The following is a 20,564-nucleotide window of genomic DNA, read 5'->3' as shown; positions in this document are numbered from 1 at the left end:
ACACCCTGCCACAAGTTAAATTACTGGCAGCAAAGTGCAGTGTGTGCCACTGTGAGCCTGACAAGCCTGTGGCAGGTTAGCAATATTAGCACCTTAAGCTAATCATTAAGGTTCAGAGAGTGTACTTCTGGAGCAGACATCCCGTCACCGATGCCAGCAGGAAACAGGGACACTTTCCAACTTTAGACTACACTTGGAGGTAGAGTGAAGACCACCAATTATCAGGGACAACTATCAGCATCTCAGAGATAATGAGGCAGGGTTGGTGGATTCAAGATTACTTTCTTGATCTTGAATGGAGCCTACAGAATAGAGTGCATGCTTTGTGTGCAGTGTATGTACATTTTCATACAGGATCTTCGAAAGATAGCAGCTACAATGACCTTAGCAACCTATTATCCTTCAAAAGCACCTTTCTAATTATTTCCCAACTCCCATTTTGTAATAGTCAGTTAGACTCTTGTTTTGAAATCAATATCCTCATCATGTGGGGCTCTACCAACATATGCAAGCGTGTTGACTCACCAAAGTTTTCTCAGGCTCCTGCTGGGACTCAGAGGAGGACTCCATGGTTGTGCTAAACCAGAGTCAGGTCCGTCAGCGCTGCTCTGACGACTGCATATCTGTCAGAAGGGAGAAGACGTGTTAACCCAGCAGGACAATATTATAACATATGTGTACTATTTCTTTCACTTTGTTATTTGTAGGTTTTAAGAGTGCAATGTGTTCAGAATTCAGCCCTCTGAGCTTTGGAGTTGTTTTAAAAGCAGTTATTTTCTGGCTTAGAATAGCACTGGATTTCTGCAGCCTTTAACCTCATGTGGGATGGCTAGATTGCAAGATTGGACTTACTTGCAAGATCATGCCTACTCATCTATCACATTTCAGAACAAACAGGCTGCACTGGCCGTTAACCATATAGGCACAGTGACGGATTTCTCTCATTTCTGTCATTGTTTACAAATGCAGCAGAAACCTGCTCACCATTCCCCACCGTCATTTGTCTCCACCCAGACAGTGCTGTAGCTCCAGGCCTTTAATAAACAGCCTGTTTCTAGTGCAAGCAAGGCAGGATGGAGGATCAGCCAGCCTGTCAGCTCCTTCCCCCAGAGACTCCTGAAATTTTCAGTTTTTCAGTCTATCTTTATCTGTCTGCCCTTCACTTGTTTTCCCTATAGAAGAGTTGGAGCATGACACTGTTTTTAACCTTTATCTATCCAGGGAAAGTTTCTGCTGGCTGCTTCTTGGCCGCTCCACTGACCCGCTAAGGAGTTACTCAAGGCTGCATCAGTGAGGGTACCTCCTGTGGGTTACTTTATGAATCCACAGGAATCTGACCCTACTGCTGCTTGTGTAATTAAGGTGTTACAGGAAAAGTTCAGAGCGTGATGTCTTTAACTGTTACACAGTTTATATCCTCCAATTGTGATTTAACAATTATCTGCTTGAATGCTGTTGGCACACTCCGATGTGAAAACACGAGACTCTGCAGATCAAAAAAAAATTGCTTTTTCAACATAACAGTATGACAAATCAAAGCAGTGATGTGGCATGTGTCCGTGAAACACAAGACAAAGACACATTGGGATACAATAAGCCTTTGAGCACACACAGAAAAACATTGATACAATTATATTATTTAGTGCCTTCATAGACTGAATCCATATTCAACAACAACTCATCACATCCACAATTTTATTGCAGGGCTACCCCAATTAATAGCTCTAAAATCATACATTTTAATAAATCCCAAACACTAACTTTTACTTCTAACACAGACATCAGACCAAAAATGGCCTAACTCAAGAAAGGTAGAGCATCTGTAATAACTATGAGCATCAGCCACAACAATGGTATAATATTTCTGGACCAAGTTATGGCAAAAAGTTATGAATGTCACCTAATATGACACAAAAAGGTCAAAAGTTACAGAGGCTGAAAATTTGCACAAGTAACAATGAAAACCTACTGTATAAATACTTCCTGAAATAAATAAAGAAAGATTTTTTTTGTCCTGCAGAAAAAGGAGAGCTAAAACAATTGACTGATTAATCGATTAGTGGATCGAGAAAAATTAATCAGCAAATATTTTGATAATCGATTGTTAAAATAATCTTCTCCCAGAAAAGTGCCAACAAAAGTATCGGTTTCAGCTTCTCAGCTGTTAGGATTGTGTGCTTTACTTCATTAGATATAATTGTAAACTAAATATTTTTCAGTTTTGGACTGTTGGTCAGACAAGACATGATATTTGAAGGCATCAACTTTTGTCAGACCAAATTGATAACAAAAGTAATCATCAGCTGCATCCCTTCAAAAAAAAATATTGTTTAGTCCAATACCAGCATAACCCAGACTTAGTCCAAGTTCTAATAACATTCTGACTATAACATAGCTTTTCAAGAAAGACTCGAAAAACCTTCAGACTTCAGAAGTTTATTCATCAGTTTCTCCAAGAGTCTACTAAGGGATAACAAGAACATACAAGAGAGTACACACGACCTCTAATGCACACAGAAAGAGCAAACAAACCGCAAAACACAACAATTTAAAAGCAATTTCCATGATCTTATCAATAAATAAAAGGGTCCTATTACCAAGAATGAACTCTGCATGCATGCATCTATTAACATTCACTACCCCACACATCTGTCCATCAACAAGCCCTTGAATGGTCATACTTATTACCTATTTTTTCTCCATGCAGTGGCTGTACCTACCCACAAAATACAGGCCTAACACCACTGTAGGCAACTGTAACACCACTAATACTAACACTTCACTAAATCCTCAACATGAGTTCATGAACAAGTGGGACCATCTGTTAATTACACTCTACGCTTTCGGGGAGATTATTTTGGGTGGAGCAGCTGCCTGCCAACACGTGGTTGTCCTAAAAATGGTTTACTTAAAAAGATTATAGGAGGCAGCCACTTATGCTGATTGCTGCTTTGTGTGGATATTTCAATGGTATAAACCCTGTGTTCCCAACTGAGATGGCACCTTATTAGGATATGTGGCCACAAGAGCCCATGTAAGACAGATGCAGTACTCTGACTTGTGGACTGATACTTCAGATGCAAGGACTGTACGAAGAAAAAAAAACTGTACACTTCTTACACGGGTTTATATTTTGTAATATGTAGTAAACAGCAGCAAACAGTGTTAAACTGGATCAATTAGGAGCAGAGCTGTAGAAGCATTGCAAACTTATGCATTATTTAGCAGAAGCAAAATTGAAGGCGACAGTGACACTGCTCTCTTGGTGAGCCTCGATATTGCTTTACTATTGGAACATGGCAGTACAATGCTTCAGTTGCACTACTCAGGGGCCTCAATTTGGGGAACAAAGCGGTGGTGGTCACTGCATCCACAGAGTAGTACATAAGACAGATAGTCATGTGAAAAAATCATGTTCATCTGCATCCTTATATGCTTCAGGAAAACAACCAATCGTAGTCGAGAACTCTCTGACATAGCTGTCAACTATGTCAATCACTGCTCATGAACATATTTTAGTGTACTGCTTAGACTACTGTTGAAAAAAGCAAAAACCAAGCAACATATACTGGCCGGAGCAAACATTCTCACTTTACAGCTAAACAGTACACTAAAATATGTTCCTGATAAGTGGTTAACAAAATGGGCTGTCAAAGTCTGCTGTGTGGATTAGTTGCCTAACATTACAGAGCCAACGCTGATGGTGAACACACTGATATAATGAAGCCTGTATGGTAAAGCTGCTATAAAGCAGGATCCAGCAAGGGAGGAAACACTTCAAACCTGGCCAAGCACCTCAGTGACAGGACTCGAAAACATCTCCACAGAGTACAAAACACAACAGGTTGGCAAATTAGCTAACTGACTAGCCTGCTGGTGAGATAGTGTTGAGCTGCTAAATTATATGAGATAAGTAGCGTATCAGGAGCATCGTAATGTCAGGCCTGTCCTGTATTGTAAATACCACAACAAGCATATTAGAAAATGTGAGTTCCAAATCAACCACTGTATCAAGCTTTAGTTATTTTGGGGTATCATTCTGGGGCTTTTTAAAATGCTTACATAGCTAAACAGCATGGGACTGCTACTGCACTACCTTTATTTTACTTCTAAATTACAGCGGCTTCAGTGTCAAACAAAATGGTTGGGAAAAAGTAACAGTTTCAGCAACTATGGCAAAAAGTTATTTTCTAAAAGTTACCAGCTGAAGCTTTATGTCACCTTTTCCTGAATGAATAAAGGTTAAAAATACATCATTTGCTTTGCCACTGCTTGTCCTTGTCCATGACACTGGGATCAGTAATTTAATCAAGAGAAAGGGCGATCTCATCCAGAACAATCAGAGCTCTGAAACAGGACCATAAATGCCTTATGGGGACATGGAAAGGTTCTTTCAAGTTCGAGTCATGAAAGTCACGGACTAGTTATACAAGAAAATTGGCTGTCGGGATTCAGATTTGTCTGGGAAATAAAAGCAGATTGAGACTGCAATGTACTGAGAACCAGCACTGGGAAAGCAAGATTCAGTGCAACTAACACTGAAGAAAAGAAGATACTCCATCCTGTTGAGGTTCAAATCATTAGCATGTTTCTGTGGAATTCTATTCTACTCATGTTTACATGGTATACTTGCACATCTATGACGTTTTGTTTTTAGTAGCATTTTGGAGACAAGTAGGCAGCTCTTCCCAATATTAATACGTGAGTTTCCTTAGAAAGGTGCCAGAAAGGAAGCAGGAAGTAAGCAGCTTTAGGAAACTCTTAGAGACCAATAGTGCCTAATATCACAGAGGACAGGAGGACATCCTGACAAAGACAAGGTCACTAAATCCTCCCACCAGTCATTCTACTAATGTAACACTCCAGCGCTCCAACAGCCTCTTGGCTCAAGCCAGCACACACACTTCATCTGGCCTCGACGCTCAAGGACCCGTCATGCTGAGACAGATGCTTTCCACTCTTTCTCAAAACCGGCTTTAGCAATCAGTCCATGACTCAGCCTGGAGCAGCAGCCACACAGCTGAGGTGGGAAAATAACACAGAACTCATAGTCTGCGACTACAGGGAACGTTTTATAGCAGTGTAAGGCAGGTAGACATTTTTGGGTATTATTCTTTGCCAACATATACTGCTAATACATTGTTTCTAAAGCTGTAGCAATCACAACTGAATTTCCCTCTAGGATACATAAAGTGTCTCTGGGTCTAGAGTTAGCTCTGTGCTGCTGACTTATGTTTTTGGTATTTTGTTGACACTCTTACCCAACGAGATTGTCTCAGTTCAACATATGCTTCAGCCTCTGCTGCACCTCATTTTTTGGATGACTAAATACACATTAGTTTTAAAGTTGCCCTATATTTGCAGCTGCCCTGATTGGGACATAGCAAGGAAATGTACATTTTAGTTTTTGAGTGAAATGTCTCAGCAGCTATTGGATGGATTGCAATTCAGTTTTAGCACAGATACCCATTTTACCCATAGGATGAATGGCTTCCTATACATTCAGAATGTATGGGCAGCGCTAGTGCTAAATAGCTACTGTTAGCATGGGAACATCCAAAATTATACTTGTTACACATCAGTATTTTAGGATTGTTATTGTGAGCATGTTAGCATGCTGATGTACCTAAGTGCACATAGCTGCTAGTGTGGCTAGACACTTGATCTATTATTATCTAATTACTATTGCATATAATTATTGCCTATAGAGGCTTTTTTATTTCCATATCAAGCTCTGATTAAGGCCGCAACGTAGACTCTGCTTCACTTAATAAACAATGGACAAGCCATTGACAGACAATCCACTCTACTACGGCTCTATTGTCTTCACTTTCACACTTTACTGACACTCTGCCCCTTCGCACAAGCTGGCACATAACAATCTGTTTGAACCGTACCACAGCAGTCTGTCAGCTAAGAGCTATGAATCATTGCCAAAGATAGAGGGCAAACACACAGGGAATCCTAAACTTGTGGCTTGGCAGTGGCCCCAAAACAAAGCCGGAAACACTGGCTGAGGGGTTTCTCCACGGAGCCAAAAGATAGCGGGGAACCTCTGAGAATAATGTGGTTTTAGTTGATAGATTTATGTTGCAGTTCAAGAGCATAAATACAGGATATGTTAATAAATAGGATATTACTGCAACAAAAACAGTAATCACATCTTCAGGATCTTAATCTTGCTGAACAGGTGGCAAAATCAGCACCACAAGAAATTTGGGATAATAAACACCAAACCTTTTTTGTGCTGCATACTTTCAGAGATGAGGGCTACGATGGCTAAGTAGTAGATAACAGCACAAAAACCAATGCAAAAAGGTTTCTGCTCAGAATGATGACACAAAATCCCTGACATTAAAGCAACCCTTACCTTTCTGGAAATTTTACACTTTTCTTTGTTTAGGTTAAAATGCTATTAATACGCTGATGGCACACTAAAATTTAAGTGAATTCCACCAGAGATGAAAACTCATCATTATACCATTCTCATATGGTTCTAAGAAAACTCCGACCAATCACTGCATTCGGACCGAATGCAATGACTGGTTGGAGTTTTCTCCTGTCCTGTCTGTCTTCCCCACGTGGAGGCCTCTGACTGACGTAACCGCTCACGTAACCACCCCCCACACCCTCCACCCCAGAGTCTGAGACAACAAACAGGTCAGTAACTGGGACGCTTGTGGATATAAACTAGTGACAGGGACCCTTGTGAATATAAACTTTTCTCCGTAACAAAAGCAAACAAATGCAGACCACTGCTTCCACCTCCAGCCGCTCCAACAGGGAAATCAGTTGGCAAAAGAAAGAAACGATGCAACAAGAAGTAAATTCATCAGTGCAATACAGTCGCGAGTTTCTAACAGACATTAGAAACTGCTGCAGAGATCTAACGCTACAACCAAGAGAGCTCAGGATGTGTAGCAAGCTTGGCCTGCTACGTCGAGCTAGCCCTGAGATGACCGTGGTTTTGCCTGGAGCTGTCCCGACAGGGAGATGCCGGAAGCGCTGTGACAGGACGTGGGAGCAGGGGAAGCGCGGAGGGGTTAGCTAGGCTAAGAGCTAACCCCATCAAACCAGCTGTTCCCAGTGTCCTTCTGGCGAATGTCCGCTCACTGGACACGAAGCCTCTAAAACATAAACGTTATCTTCCTTGTGCGTTTCCACTTACTAGTAACGTTAACGCTACTATCTAACGTTAGCACTGTAACCTTATTCTAAAACTCATCAGTCATCACTGACTCCGGTTGAGTTTTAAAACTCCGGGGTTGCGTTTGACTGTCTTTGTTGTAACATTACACTCGCTCTCCTCTTCCGTGTATCTAACGTTACCTTGCCAACGGCTACGTCTATAATGAGGACGTAATGGAGGGAGGTGGAGTTGCAGGAGGAGGAGGATGGGACTTTGGAGGGAGGCGGGAGTTGTGGATATTCAAATTTTTTCTAAGTGCTGTGTGAAATGCAAGAAAGGTAAGAGTTGCTTTAAGTACAACTAAACTCCCTCAAAGGTTATAAAAGTCATGTCCCTCTGGGTCTTGATGCTGGGTACTGCTTAGCTGTTGTTCTTTGAATACTTTCAGAAGCTGATTGGCTTTCAGAGCAGTTATGATTCAATTACACTTATAATTATGGTGTAAATATGGGCTACACATTATAAACCATACTCAGCCAAATATTCCAAACACCAGAAAATATGATGCATTTAAGTTTGTCTTTAAAAGTAGAATGTTTTATGAAAACATAACACAGAGAATGCAGAAAATGGGGAAAAAAATGAGCACCAGGAAATATTTGGACTGTCTGTCACTATTGTTTTGAATCTACAACAGTGAAATACTCTGACTTTGATTGTTTTTCAGATTAACCGTAGAGCTCAGCAGCTCAAGGGCAGGCAAGGACAGCAATCATTTCAGGACCCTAAGCTGATTGTAGTGATGTTGCTGTCCGCTCTCAAAAGGCGAGGCAGCTCTCTGACAGCCAGAGAGGCACATCTATAGAGGCCCATCATTGCTGTCACTGCTGAGTGTTTGGAGAATGATTACCACTGGTTAAGTGAGACATATGGTGTGCGAACACGCCAGGCGATAAAATCAAAGCATGGTGTTGTAACAGTGTCCTGTGTTAGTCCCTGATATTTTCCCCACTTCAGTAGTAAAATTCAAACACTACACAACAGACAATTGTCATTTCTATGTTATTGTCTGATGATTCAGTCTCTCCTTCATCCCCACTACTTGAAGCGACTGCCAGCCACTCTGATTACTCTGAACAAGGTCTATTGCTTCTACTGCTGCTAGGTGATGATAAAGCTTTTAGGATAATCTCCAACAACAATCTAACAGCAAAGGCTTCTTTTTTCAAAATGATGAAAAGAAAAGCTGTGATGTTGTACATTTGTTTACTTCAAACAGCAGTGGTTAGTTGAGGGGCACTGTGTTCCATTTAAATGAGCAAAATGCATTTATTCCTATGAAACTATATATATATATATATCAAAATATTTTGATTCTTAAGATCATGTGTTGACGCTGACTTCAATTATTTGTGTGAATGTTGCTCCTATCACCCACCCTTCATTAACAGGGTGTCTTCAGGTATCAGAAATTTAAATGTAATGCTTTTTAAGACCTTTTCAAGATAATTTACATCAGAAATGTTGTTCACACATAAGATGTTAACTCATTTTTACCAAAAAAAAATTTAAAAAAAATGGATAGATGAAATGAGAAAAAATGTTTGTTGCAATTAGGTTCAAAAATTCAAATTTAAGACTATTTTGGTGACTTTTAAGGCCCATTATTTATAATATGAATGTAAAACATTTTAAGACATATTAAGAATCTGTAGACACCTTTATTGAATATCATTGTGAATAAACTGCTGACTGTCTGCATCTTTAACATCTGTGCTGGCCCCACAGATGCCACATACCTCAGCCTCAGGCTAAGTTTTATCAAGTCTTATCAAGATGACTGACAAGTATTGGGGTGTGAACGTGACCAGCTATGGAGAAGAACGGCAGGAAAAACCACATAGATATAGCCTGCCTCAAGGCCAATAGCTGAGAACTATCTTAACAAGAATTTACAGTCATGCTAGTAGCTCTGTAAGGCTGTAGTTAGGCATTGTCATGCTTTGACCTAAATGCTAATGTCAACAGGTGTTGGCAGGCGTTAACTTTCAGTCTCAGCATCTAAGGTTAACAGGCTAACAATTGCTAATTAGCAAGCTATAAATTAGAGTTGGGCGATCTTGTCCATATCCTATCGTCCTATCGCCATCTAGTGAAATCGCTGATGAACGATGTCATCGCCCGGGGGTGGGGGTCATTACACGTCGCCGCTGAAACAAGTATGTTCGGGCCTTTAGGCCTATATATAGCCTCTCTTTAGCGCAAAGCTCAGATTTTATGACCGCACGGACTCCGCTCCGCGCACCAGTGACTGCTCACGGACATTTTTACAGGAAACTACAACGCGGAAGTGCGCTCAACTATGAAAGCCCGAATGACTGCGGACATTCCTCGCGGAATCCGCTCTGCTTATAGTACACCAGAGTCAGCATGCTCCACACAGGCGCTGTCCCCCCCCCTCCCCCACACCTCGTGATTGCATCGCCATTTAAAAAAGACATCGTGAAACAACCCTTATATCGCCGATGGCCGATCAGATCGCTCATCGGCACAACCCTACTATAAATTAGATGGTCTAGATCATGTTTCATGAATCAGTAGTACGGCTGCGTACCTGTGCGCCATTCCTTTAAGGTGCCAACCAAAATAACCCAGTGCCAAGGGTTAGCAAAACTTCTCCAGTGAAATGATACCTGTGTTTGATCCTTTTCGTACCCAGATCTAGAAAGCACTGACTATTAAAATAGTTCTGCTGGCAGCCAATCCCCACAAGCGTGCTTCGATCAGCATCAGTTTTTTAGAGATAAAATTGCCCAAACCAGCGAAATGTAATTTCCTGTAGAGACACTAGGCTGTACTAGAAATGTCAGCTTGTCAGGAATGAGGAGCTGATGGACAAACTATGTTTTCAAAAATGGGTTAGGGTTAGGGTTAGAGGGGACATTCAAGTCACTTGGTCCAATGTAATCTTCTGCCTGTCCCAGTTTGGTGCCGCGCTTAGGGGGAGACATCTTTAAACAGAATTAATCCATGTAGGTCAGGGAGTGAGGAATATTAATCAACCATGTAAGTAGAGGCAGAGGATTGCCTTGCTAGACCACAGAGAGTCCAACAGTGTTTCACCAGAATAAGAATCACTTTTCATCCCCCTGACAAGGATAGAAATAAATTCACGTCGGTGCTAAATCTGCAGAAATCTGATACTGTACATGTAGGAATACACAGACACAAACACAGAGAGTAGGATTACTTTCAATATATAGACACTGCAGGACGGAATGATTACAGATCATTCCGTGCTTTAGAAAAATAATAGACTTGCAGATCTAATAGCACTGCACAAATAAATATCATCTGGCAGCCATTCCTGTAGCACAGATTAAATCTCATCCCTGAACAAATCCTGTTCTCATAAATGCAAGACGCCCTTACATAATTTCTGTCCACATCAAAGCATCTGGAAACATCCTGAAGGTTTGGCCAGAGTGCATATACCCATGTAATAAAGCGGAAATGGTATAAAAACAGTCTATATAAAGCAGGCTGACTCACCCGGAAATGTGAAAAACAGTCTTTGGGTTATTTCCCTACTTTCTATTAAAACACTGTTACTCTCCCACCCCCTGTGAGAGACATGGGTGCCCTCCAAAACCTGACTTGCACTGTGCCAGTTGGCGCTGGATGGGCATGATTCCTCATCCACTTAATCTCAGAATCTAAAATGGCATGTGCGTCAGCGACTATATATGTATCTTTTGTACTGTTTGCTATCACTGAATCCAGGTACAAAATGCAGAGCACGATCAGTGCAGATTTTTTAAGCCAATACCAAAACCAATATTTGGGAGTTTAAAAAATCCAAGAAGGATATAACGACTGGAAGCCTTTTTCTTTTTTTTAATAAATGTACTTTGTACTGCAAATTCATGTTACTTATCTGCTGACACATACACTGACACCAGTGTTTCCAATAGACTGATATAGGTCAATATATAGGTCTTTATTGATCTACCTATGGGAACATATTACCTCCGTCAACACTTACAGCTGACCAAGTTGAAACTGAATGATAACCGTAAAGGTTGCAAACATCCTAAAAGGCAACAGTTTAGTGTGATTCTATCTTTTTCCTATTACCAACAAAAACGACCAAACCCAATGTGTTAATCTGACCTACAATACTTTCCAACTTGCTCAGCATGTTAAGCTGTCAGCCACAAGCCTACTGGTTCCAACCAAGCAGCAGCTTCTGGGGTTGAAAAATGATGCCAAAAACGGCAGTTCTTTCAATGGCCACTAGAGGCTGGCTCCAGAAGCCAGTCAATCCCCAGAGACCCCCATGTTAAAATGCCTAACTTTACAGCAGAAATAGCTACTTTTCCTGTTGATGACAACTGTATGCTGGGTGACTTTTAAGGGTGGGGCGCTCAGCGTCCCAATCAGATCCACCCCTTGCTCCTCCACAGTGCCTGCCTCTCATCCAAATAAGGTCACTTCCAGCTCCAAAAAACCAAGATGGCAAAGGATGAAATGCCGCACTCAAGGCTTCAAAACAAGAGTCCACAAACCAATGGATGATGTCACGGTAGCTACATCCATTATTTTTACAGTCTATGGTTCTACCTGAAGAAAACCCATGTACAAAGGCCGTGTCCTTGCTGCAGCAGCTGCAAGATCGATTCCAAACCATAGCCCTTTGCTGCATGTCATCCCCCCTGTCTCTACCCCTTTCACGATATATCTGCCCTATCAAATAAAGGCAAAGAGCCACCAAAAAATATCTTAATATACATATATATATATATATATATATATATATATATATATATATATATATATATATATATATATACATACATATACATATTTCCATTTTTTAAAGACAAAATAATTTCACTAAACAGTTGGCCAATTTAACGGGTGTTAAAAAGTGCATTTCTTGAACTGTTTTCAGCCGCAGACTAATACACATTTGGTGCTCTAGCTAGTATTTCCAGCAGCAGGATATTTGCTGTGTGTGGTCTTGAGGCTATATGAACTACAGTGTGTGCTTAGGATAATAAAGGAACATGTGACCAATTGCAACAGTGTGGCTCACAGATGTGCTTTTAATACTTGGGGACAACAGTGGAGTTCTATCACAGAGGAGTAAGACATATCAGGCTCTGAATACACAAACAATATACACTGCTCAAAAAAATAAAGGGAACACTTAAACAACACAATGTAACTCCAAGTCAATCACACTTCTGTGAAATCAAACTGTCCACTTAAGAAGCAACACTGATTGACAATCAATTTCACATGCTGTTGTGCAAATGGAATAGACAACAGGTGGAAATTATAGGCAATTAGCAAGACACCCCCAATAAAGGAGTGGTTCTGCAGGTGGTGACCACAGACCACTTCTCAGTTCCTATGCTTTCTGGCTGATGTTTTGGTCACTTTTGAATGCTGGCGGTGCTTTCACTCTAGCGGTAGCATGAGACGGAGTCTACAACCCACACAAGTGGCTCAGGTAGTGCAGCTCATCCAGGATGGCACATCAATGCGAGCTGTGGCAAGAAGGTTTGCTGTGTCTGTCAGCGTAGTGTCCAGAGCATGGAGGCGCTACCAGGAGACAGGCCAGTACATCAGGAGACGTGGAGGAGGCCGTAGGAGGGCAACAACCCAGCAGCAGGACCGCTACCCCCGCCTTTGTGCAAGGAGGAACAGGAGGAGCACTGCCAGAGCCCTGCAAAATGACCTCCAGCAGGCCACAAATGTGCATGCATCTGCTCAAACGGTCAGAAACAGACTCCATGAGGGTGGTATGAGGGCCCGACGTCCACAGGTGGGGGTTGTGCTTACAGCCCAACACCGTGCAGGACGTTTGGCATTTGCCAGAGAACACCAAGATTGGCAAATTCGCCACTGGCGTCCTGTGCTCTTCACAGATGAAAGCAGGTTCACACTGAGCACATGTGACAGACGTGACAGAGTCTGGAGACGCCGCGGAGAACGTTCTGCTGCCTGCAACATCCTCCAGCATGACCGGTTTGGCAGTGGGTCAGTAATGGTGTGGAGTGGCATTTCTTTGGGGGGCCGCACAGCCCTCCATGTGCTCGCCAGAGGTAGCCTGACTGCCATTAGGTACTGAGATGAGATCCTCAGACCCATTGTGAGACCATATGCTGGCGCGGTTGGCCCTGGGTTCCTCCTAATGCAAGACAATGCTAGACCTCATGTGGCTGGAATGTGTCAGCAGTTCCTGCAAGACGAAGGCATTGATGCTATGGACTGGCCCGCCCGTTCCCCAGACCTGAATCCAATTGAGCACATCTGGGACATCATGTCTTGCTCCATCCACCAACGCCACGTTGCACCACAAACTGTCCAGGAGTTGGCGGATGCTTTAGTCCAGGTCTGGGAGGAGATCCCTCAGGAGACCATCCGCCACCTCATCAGGAGCATGCCCAGGCGTTGTAGGGAGGTCATACAGGCACGTGGAGGCCACACACACTACTGAGCCTCATTTTGACTTGTTTTAAGGACATTACATCAAAGTTGGATCAGCCTGTAGTGTGTTTTTCCACTTTAATTTTGAGTGTGACTCCAAATCCAGACCTCCATGGGTTAATAAATTTGATTTCCATTGATAATTTTTGTGTGATTTTGTTGTCAGCACATTCAACTATGTAAAGAACAAAGTATTTAGTAAGAATTTTTCATTCATTCAGATCTGGAATGTGTTATTTTAGTGTTCCCTTTATTTTTTTGAGCAGTGTATGTTAGTAGGATCAATTCATTGTTTTGTTCTTTTTGTGTGAATTGTTGGTAATAAGAGATATACAGAATATAACCATACTTGTTTTTCAATGTATTTATAATGTTTCCCTACCTGAATTTACCCGTTTCTACTTCATTTTAGTACAGCTCATACTCAATACTGGAGTACACACTCCCGGCCACAGATCATCAGCTGGTAAAAATTCAATGTCATGTCGTCTCATGTGCCACATGCAGTCCATTAAAGCCTGTTTCCATGCCCTTGCCACTACATAACATGCAGCACTCCAGCACAGCCAAATGGTGCACCTATACAGATAAGGCCATTATCATGTAATTAAATCCGATTTAGAATTAATAGCACCAGCAGCAAATGTGTCACCTTGCAAACCAAACTGTATTATGCTTTTAAATGCAACAAGGTGACTCAGCACTCACAAGCATCCATTTATCTGATCCATCACAGTGACATGTGGATGGGAATGTTGATGAGGACGATAAAAAACCCTGAACTCCTGTGGAGTCAAGGAGACTGTGGTGACCTCAGAGTGTTCAATCCCTTTATAGGAGAACCACTGCGGCTGCTCGGCTTTTTAAACGTCTATTGGCTCATAATGAACGGCACAAAACAATCCCTTCCACGGAGACGGAGGGAAATCAGAGAGAACAGAGCCAAAGCTCCACTACAGAGCTGCACAGTGAAAATGTGTATGACGCACACAGCCCGAGTTAAATAATGTGTGTTGGTTTGTGTGTGTGTGATACCTCTTGCATAACAGGAAAGGGAGAAAAGACGTGAGGCTGAGATGTCAGCACATTCAGCTTAAAGATCATTCTTATTGTACATTTTAAAGGATTTACGGACATCACATGGAAGTAAAGAGTGCAAAGGTAACAGCGGCGGTTGATATTCCTGTGACCTGAAAATGACCTTTTAAGAAAAGAGTACATGGGGGGAAAAGGGCAAGCTGAAAGACGGGATTGAAATCATCATCTCTACATGATCAGTACTGTCAGTAGGTGGACGAATATGATTCACCTTCTCATCTCAGTCTGGGATTTCGACAGCTACCTGCAGTCTGACACCACCAGACAAATTCTCAGTGGCTACCCCGGTATCAGGACACATCATCAGACCGGAGTGTGATGTGACCTCAATGTATTAGCATCTGTTACCTGAACAGAGCCTTCCTACACACACACACACACAGAGCGCTAAAACACCCAAAAAACCTTACGAGTGAGATTATCCATACAGGAACATAACAGACTACATTATCCACATCAAGCGCAGGTAAATTTTACCACACAAACACGGAAGCATGGAGACAGCCGGACCGATGGAGCATGCACATGTGCAAGAGAGCACAGGGAGGTGAAAGAAGGACCTACCTCATGCAGCTCGGGTAGCAAAAAGCACCATTACATTCACACACAGCCTCTGAGAGAGGACGAGAGAGAGAGAGAGAGAGAGAGAGGAGGGGAGAGAGACATCGAGATGACATCACCATATTTTTCTTCCTCCTCCTCTGAAATGTAGGCTAGTGCTGCAGGGCTGCCGGTGTCGGCGGCAGAGCAGCAGTGAGAGCTCCCTGTTTGTGTGTGCAGCGACTCAGGACTTCGCTTTTCATATAAGCATCCCCTGCTGGATGTGACCTCGATGTAATATAGTCCTCAAACACACACACACACACAGGCGGTCAGCATTTAAACACCTGAAATAAGTGGGACATTGATATGATTCCTCTCAGAAGTTATAATCAGTTAAATTTGCCGTTTCATCTGCAGAGATATTCTCCCATACAGTGCTACTGAAACAATTCATGAGGGTAACACTGACCCAGGAACTGAGGTAAACTGCTTGGCAGCATGTTAGTAAAGAATTCATCCTTAACGGACTAGCTTAAAGGGACAGTTCACCCTAAAATCAAAACTACATATTTTTTTTCTTTTACCTTAAGCGCTACCAGGACTGAAAATTAACACCCGCCAAGCGCCAAATGTGGGTAGATTTTCCATTTGGCGACCAAATCTCGAAAGGCTATCCGCCACATTGGCGGGTAAATGTTTATACCAAAATAGTCACGTAATAAATTATATATAGCTATTTGACGGTGGCTAATAGCAGACCGGTGCTCTGTTTGTTGTGTCGCACTTAAATTGCTCCCCGCTGCATCAAGGAACCTGTAGGCCTACTCGGAGGACGTGCACGCACATAGGCATATCGCGCGCCTAGATCCATGATCTGCTGTTAGTAGCAAGCATGCTGTCACCAGGCATCATGTGGCGACATTTACCAGGTGTAAGTAAACCACCGACAAAACAAAAAAACACAGACGAGGATGAAGCTGAAGCTGTAACGTTACAGAAAAAAAAGTTTTGTGAGAAATGGAGGTTCGGCGATAACGGCGTTTCAAGAGGCTGGCTACACTACGATGCTGAGGGTGCAGTAATGCCCTGTAATGTATGTCGGTAATATGCTAAAGAAAAAAAACGTAACAACTCATTTGTCATCGGTAACAAAACAATGAACATCCGTGACCATGAACGCATCAAGTTTGACATAGCCTGCTATGTTACTGTAAATTACTGTTATGTTTGAAGTACAAAGTGCAAATGGAATTTTGAGCTCAAAACTTGATAATATTAAATTAATTTTGCTTCAAATTTCACTCTGGCTTCTCCTTTAAGCTTGTATTCAACATAATACTATATTATCTCAATGAAAAGTACTGAAATAAATGTTTATGTGACAGAAAAAGGCAATTCATTATTTTGGCTGGTCAAAAATATGCTTGGCCGGTGGATTTTTTCATCTACCAGTCCCCTTGGCCAGTGAGCCAAAAAGTTAATTTTCAGCCCTGAGCGCTACTCATCAATCTAGATTGTTTTGGTGTAAGTTGTGAAGTGCTGGATATATCAGCCATAGAGGTGTCTACCTGCTCCCCAATAAAATAAAAGTAGTTGGCACTTGGCTTGTGGTGCATCAAAAATACATATGGAGGGGGGTTGTGGTTCGGTAGAAAGAAAATAGTCCCAACATGAAACTGCTCACAACAAGGTTTGTAGATTATCTTGAGTAGCTGGGACATGATTTCATGAAAGAGACATTGCTGATGAGTTTATCAAATGTATTAATTGGCACTTTGAGCTTGTTTCATTATGACACAGTATTATATTGATTCTTTGGACACCCACACAATATTTGCTGGTATCACAAAGCCTACCACAATACGGTTTTGATTTGATTTAACTGCAATCGATAAGACTGTATCCGTAAATATCGTCATTGGGTTTTTCTTCTTGGCTGCTTATCATTATCTGTCTAGCACTAGCCTGATAGCTATGATTGAAAATCTATAGGAAGAAGGTGTGCTTTGTCAGAATTTGTGACATAGATGTGCCATGGAAACTTCAAAATAAAGGCGTATCTTGAAGATGACACTATGTATCAATGTTTTCATTTTGCTTTAATAATATTGGATCTCTGTTCCCTGAATCAATACATCAATCCAGATAGGTATATTATTACACCCCTACTTTGAACACCCCAAGCCAAGTGCCATCTAGTTCCATTATACTGGAGAGAAAGCAGGCATCTCTATGGCCGATATCTCCAACACTCAGCAACTCAAACCAAAACGATCTAGACTGGTAAATTGCACCACACGTAATATAGTAAGATAATATTTGTATTTTGTATTGTCCTTTTAAAGGCTGTGCTAACAGCTGTTTGTGTGGCACAAGACATCATTTTGTAGGGCTTCTCTGATTAAGTATTTGAAATAAAAATTAATGAAATAGTTGACATCTGCTGTCCAATTGCCTCAGGGAAACCCAGAACACAGATAGTACTCTTCCCATCAGGAGAGAATCAAGCTTGTGACCTGCTTAAAAAAAGTGCCATTAACAAATAAGCACAATCACAATGGTGCAGAGGAAAAACAAAACTAACCTTGGCAGATAGCACTGCATCTTAATGGGCAAAAAGTGCAGCTACTGCAAGGATTTAGTTTTTACTAACATCTTTTAAATTACTTCTTCAAGGACACTTAAAGATTATCTTTCTTTCAATATTTCACTGTTTTTCATTGTTTTTAATCTCTCTTGTGTTAATTTTTCTATGTATTCATTTTATGCCTTTTTGCATAGCACTTTGTAAACACTGTGCTACTGGTATCCTGCTGAATAATGACTAACATTTTTATGTATTCAGTATTTTAAGGTTTTTATTATGCACAAGCAGACTTTTGGGAGGTATAATAGCTTATTTTACAAACCAGTAAGTACATTGTTATCGTCTACATTACCTTATCTTCATCTTTAGATGGATCAAGGCTTACTCTCAAATGCTTTCATGCATGATTAGTTTGTCCAGACTTTGTTTAGAGTAGAAAGAGATATGAGAGAGCAGAGGAGGGATTTATATGAGATATGGCTACATCTAACAAGTCACCATTTAACAGTTTATTTTTCTAATCAGTCTGGAACATTCCTACAATGATGATGAATAATATTAAGGCCTTTCAGACACAACATGATCTGTGCTGCAAGCTGCGCACTGTGGCTGCGCTCGCACCTTGCTCAAAGCAGCAAAGAAAAAGTTGTGTTGTGCTACAAACCACTGGAAATAAGGGATTTCAGAGCACAGTTGTCTCGCTGTGTTTGCAAAGGCCTTAAGTCAACAGAGCCCACTGCGATGTCTTCAAAAGTCTTGGTTTTGTGGATCAGGCTCAGTGGGCCACCAGGAAGATGCTCATCATAAACTCACAGGTAGCACAATCTTGTGTCACATAAAATTAAAATGAATCCTCACCTAGCTTTTCCCTTATGTCCTATTTCTACACCAGCCATTATTGTGGTGCACCACTGTGGCCACAGAAGTGTTATCAGACTCTGATGCCCATGCGTGTGCGTGTGTGTGTGTGTGTGAGCTACATGCAGGATGTATGTGTTCCGGTATTATTATGTGTGGTGTGTGTGTATGTATTGGTCCAGCTGCAGGGGAAACATACTGCCGACAAAAGCACCCAGCTGTGAGTGTGATCCTGAGGGAAGAATCGGCAGGTCAGAGCTGAAGTTGGCGTGTCAGAATTGTTGGGAAATGACTCTACACTAAAGCACTTACACAAACTATGCACACACAATAAGAAAGTACCTTATTTTGGCATGGGCATCTGATAGAAGCAGCACTTGATCAAACATGGAGTGAGTGAACTCAATTAAATGACAAATCAGAAGAAAAATTGGATGGATGTTTTTATCCAAATTGCCTTACAGCATCCTAAATGCATCACGGGTTGTTGTGTTTTTTTTGTTTTAGCAAACAGAGCCCTTCATAATTAAGTCAGAGCACCTCCATGACCTGAACAGTCTGGTTTCCACAACAGGCTAACTCTAAAAAAAAAAAAAAAAAAAAAAAAAAAAACATATTTCAAAACTCCAACCAACCGTGCAAAGTAACATTTTGTAAAATCCCCTGAACACTGCATTACAAATCTAGTCTCGAAAAATCAATCAAATGCCATTTTAGAAATTTACAAAGATAGAGAGACATCTCCTAAATGTAATCTCCTCTATAAAAAAAATCAACATTCTATCCCCCTCTCCCATTATCCCTCCAGAAATAGATGCATGCTATTAAACTGAATTACACAGTTGTGTGGAGCTTGAAGCTGCTGGTGAAGCATCAGCCTGGACTGGCTTATGTGCTTGCCTGTGGCAGATAGGCTGGTGAGCAGGTGAAGCAACTAGGTTTATTTAAGTAAGGTGCAGATAATCAGACATAAGACATACAGCCCCCCATCTAGCCCCTAAGAGGAGACACTGGCAAATCACAGGTCATCTCCAAGAGAAGGCGTTTTTATTGTCTGTTCTACAAATGCAGATGCATGTGCATGTCGCTTCAGATGGTGAAAGCCTGATTCAGTGGCGGAGAATCCTGCAGAGAAAGTTGCTGTTTCAGAAATGGCAACAACTGTCTGGACCAGCTCCTGGGGAAGAGAGCGGGCTGCAGCTCCAGTAAAGGAACGCTATTCAAAAGCTGACTCCCTGACAGATCAGCAAACTTTCTGTTGCTGCCGTTACACAGGTAAGACCCAGAGCCGCTGCTGGCCACCAGTATACTGTTACACACGGCATTGCGGGTTTTGCATTGGCAGAATTTGAGGCACTAAAGCTGCTTACCGAAGGTCTGTCTCCTGTGCTGCTGCCTGCTTTCCTCTGTGGGGAGCAGTCCACAGCAGTGGGGAGCGAGGCGGAGTGACCGTGGGGTGGCTAGCTAGCAAGTTCTTGTCTCATTTGTGGTCTGATAAAAAGAGAGAGAGAGCAGGGCAAGGAGGGGCTGAGTGAATACTCTGTGTGCATCTCTACACTGAAAGAAATCAATGTATTGGGAACACTGGGTTACTGTATGAAGCACATGCATATGCCAGTGGTCGCCTAATGGGAGGGGCTTAGGACAGAGAGGTGGAAGCTGCAGGAAGAGGGTGTATTTTCAAATGGTGCAATTTTTTCTTTTTGTCTTTTACAGATTTCTGACTACCCTGGCTCCAATATAATAATATATTACCTCTTCAATATTTCTCTCTATTTAATCTATTTAGCTTCACCTCTCCTAGTAAAAGCTTTGGACAAAGTCTCTCCCGGGGCTGGCATCAAAATTCCA

At 41.8% G+C, this 20,564-nt stretch overlaps 1 protein-coding gene across 7 annotated transcripts in view; it reads right to left on the bottom strand.

The window, feature by feature from the left end:
* The window catches only part of osbpl8 (oxysterol binding protein-like 8), a 123,764-nt gene that overhangs the window by 90,634 nt on the left and 12,566 nt on the right, over positions 1–20,564 (bottom strand). For 5 of the 7 annotated variants that reach the window (XM_033614276.2, XM_033614279.2, XM_078165452.1 and 2 more), the window contains exon 2: positions 526–623. In XM_033614276.2, the coding sequence (XP_033470167.1) occupies positions 526–570 (45 nt within the window). In that variant the 5' untranslated portion in view covers positions 571–623. Of the gene's footprint in view, positions 1–525; positions 624–15,289; positions 15,339–20,564 lie in introns of those variants that run through there. The other 2 variants (XM_078165450.1, XM_078165456.1) reach the window with 2 other exon arrangements.

The sequence above is a fragment of the Epinephelus lanceolatus genome, chromosome 23 (genome assembly GCF_041903045.1).
Source record: "Epinephelus lanceolatus isolate andai-2023 chromosome 23, ASM4190304v1, whole genome shotgun sequence".
NCBI lineage: Eukaryota > Metazoa > Chordata > Actinopteri > Perciformes > Serranidae > Epinephelus > Epinephelus lanceolatus.
Note: the sequence above shows the minus strand (reverse complement) of the source record. Positions and strands in the feature narration are given on the sequence as shown.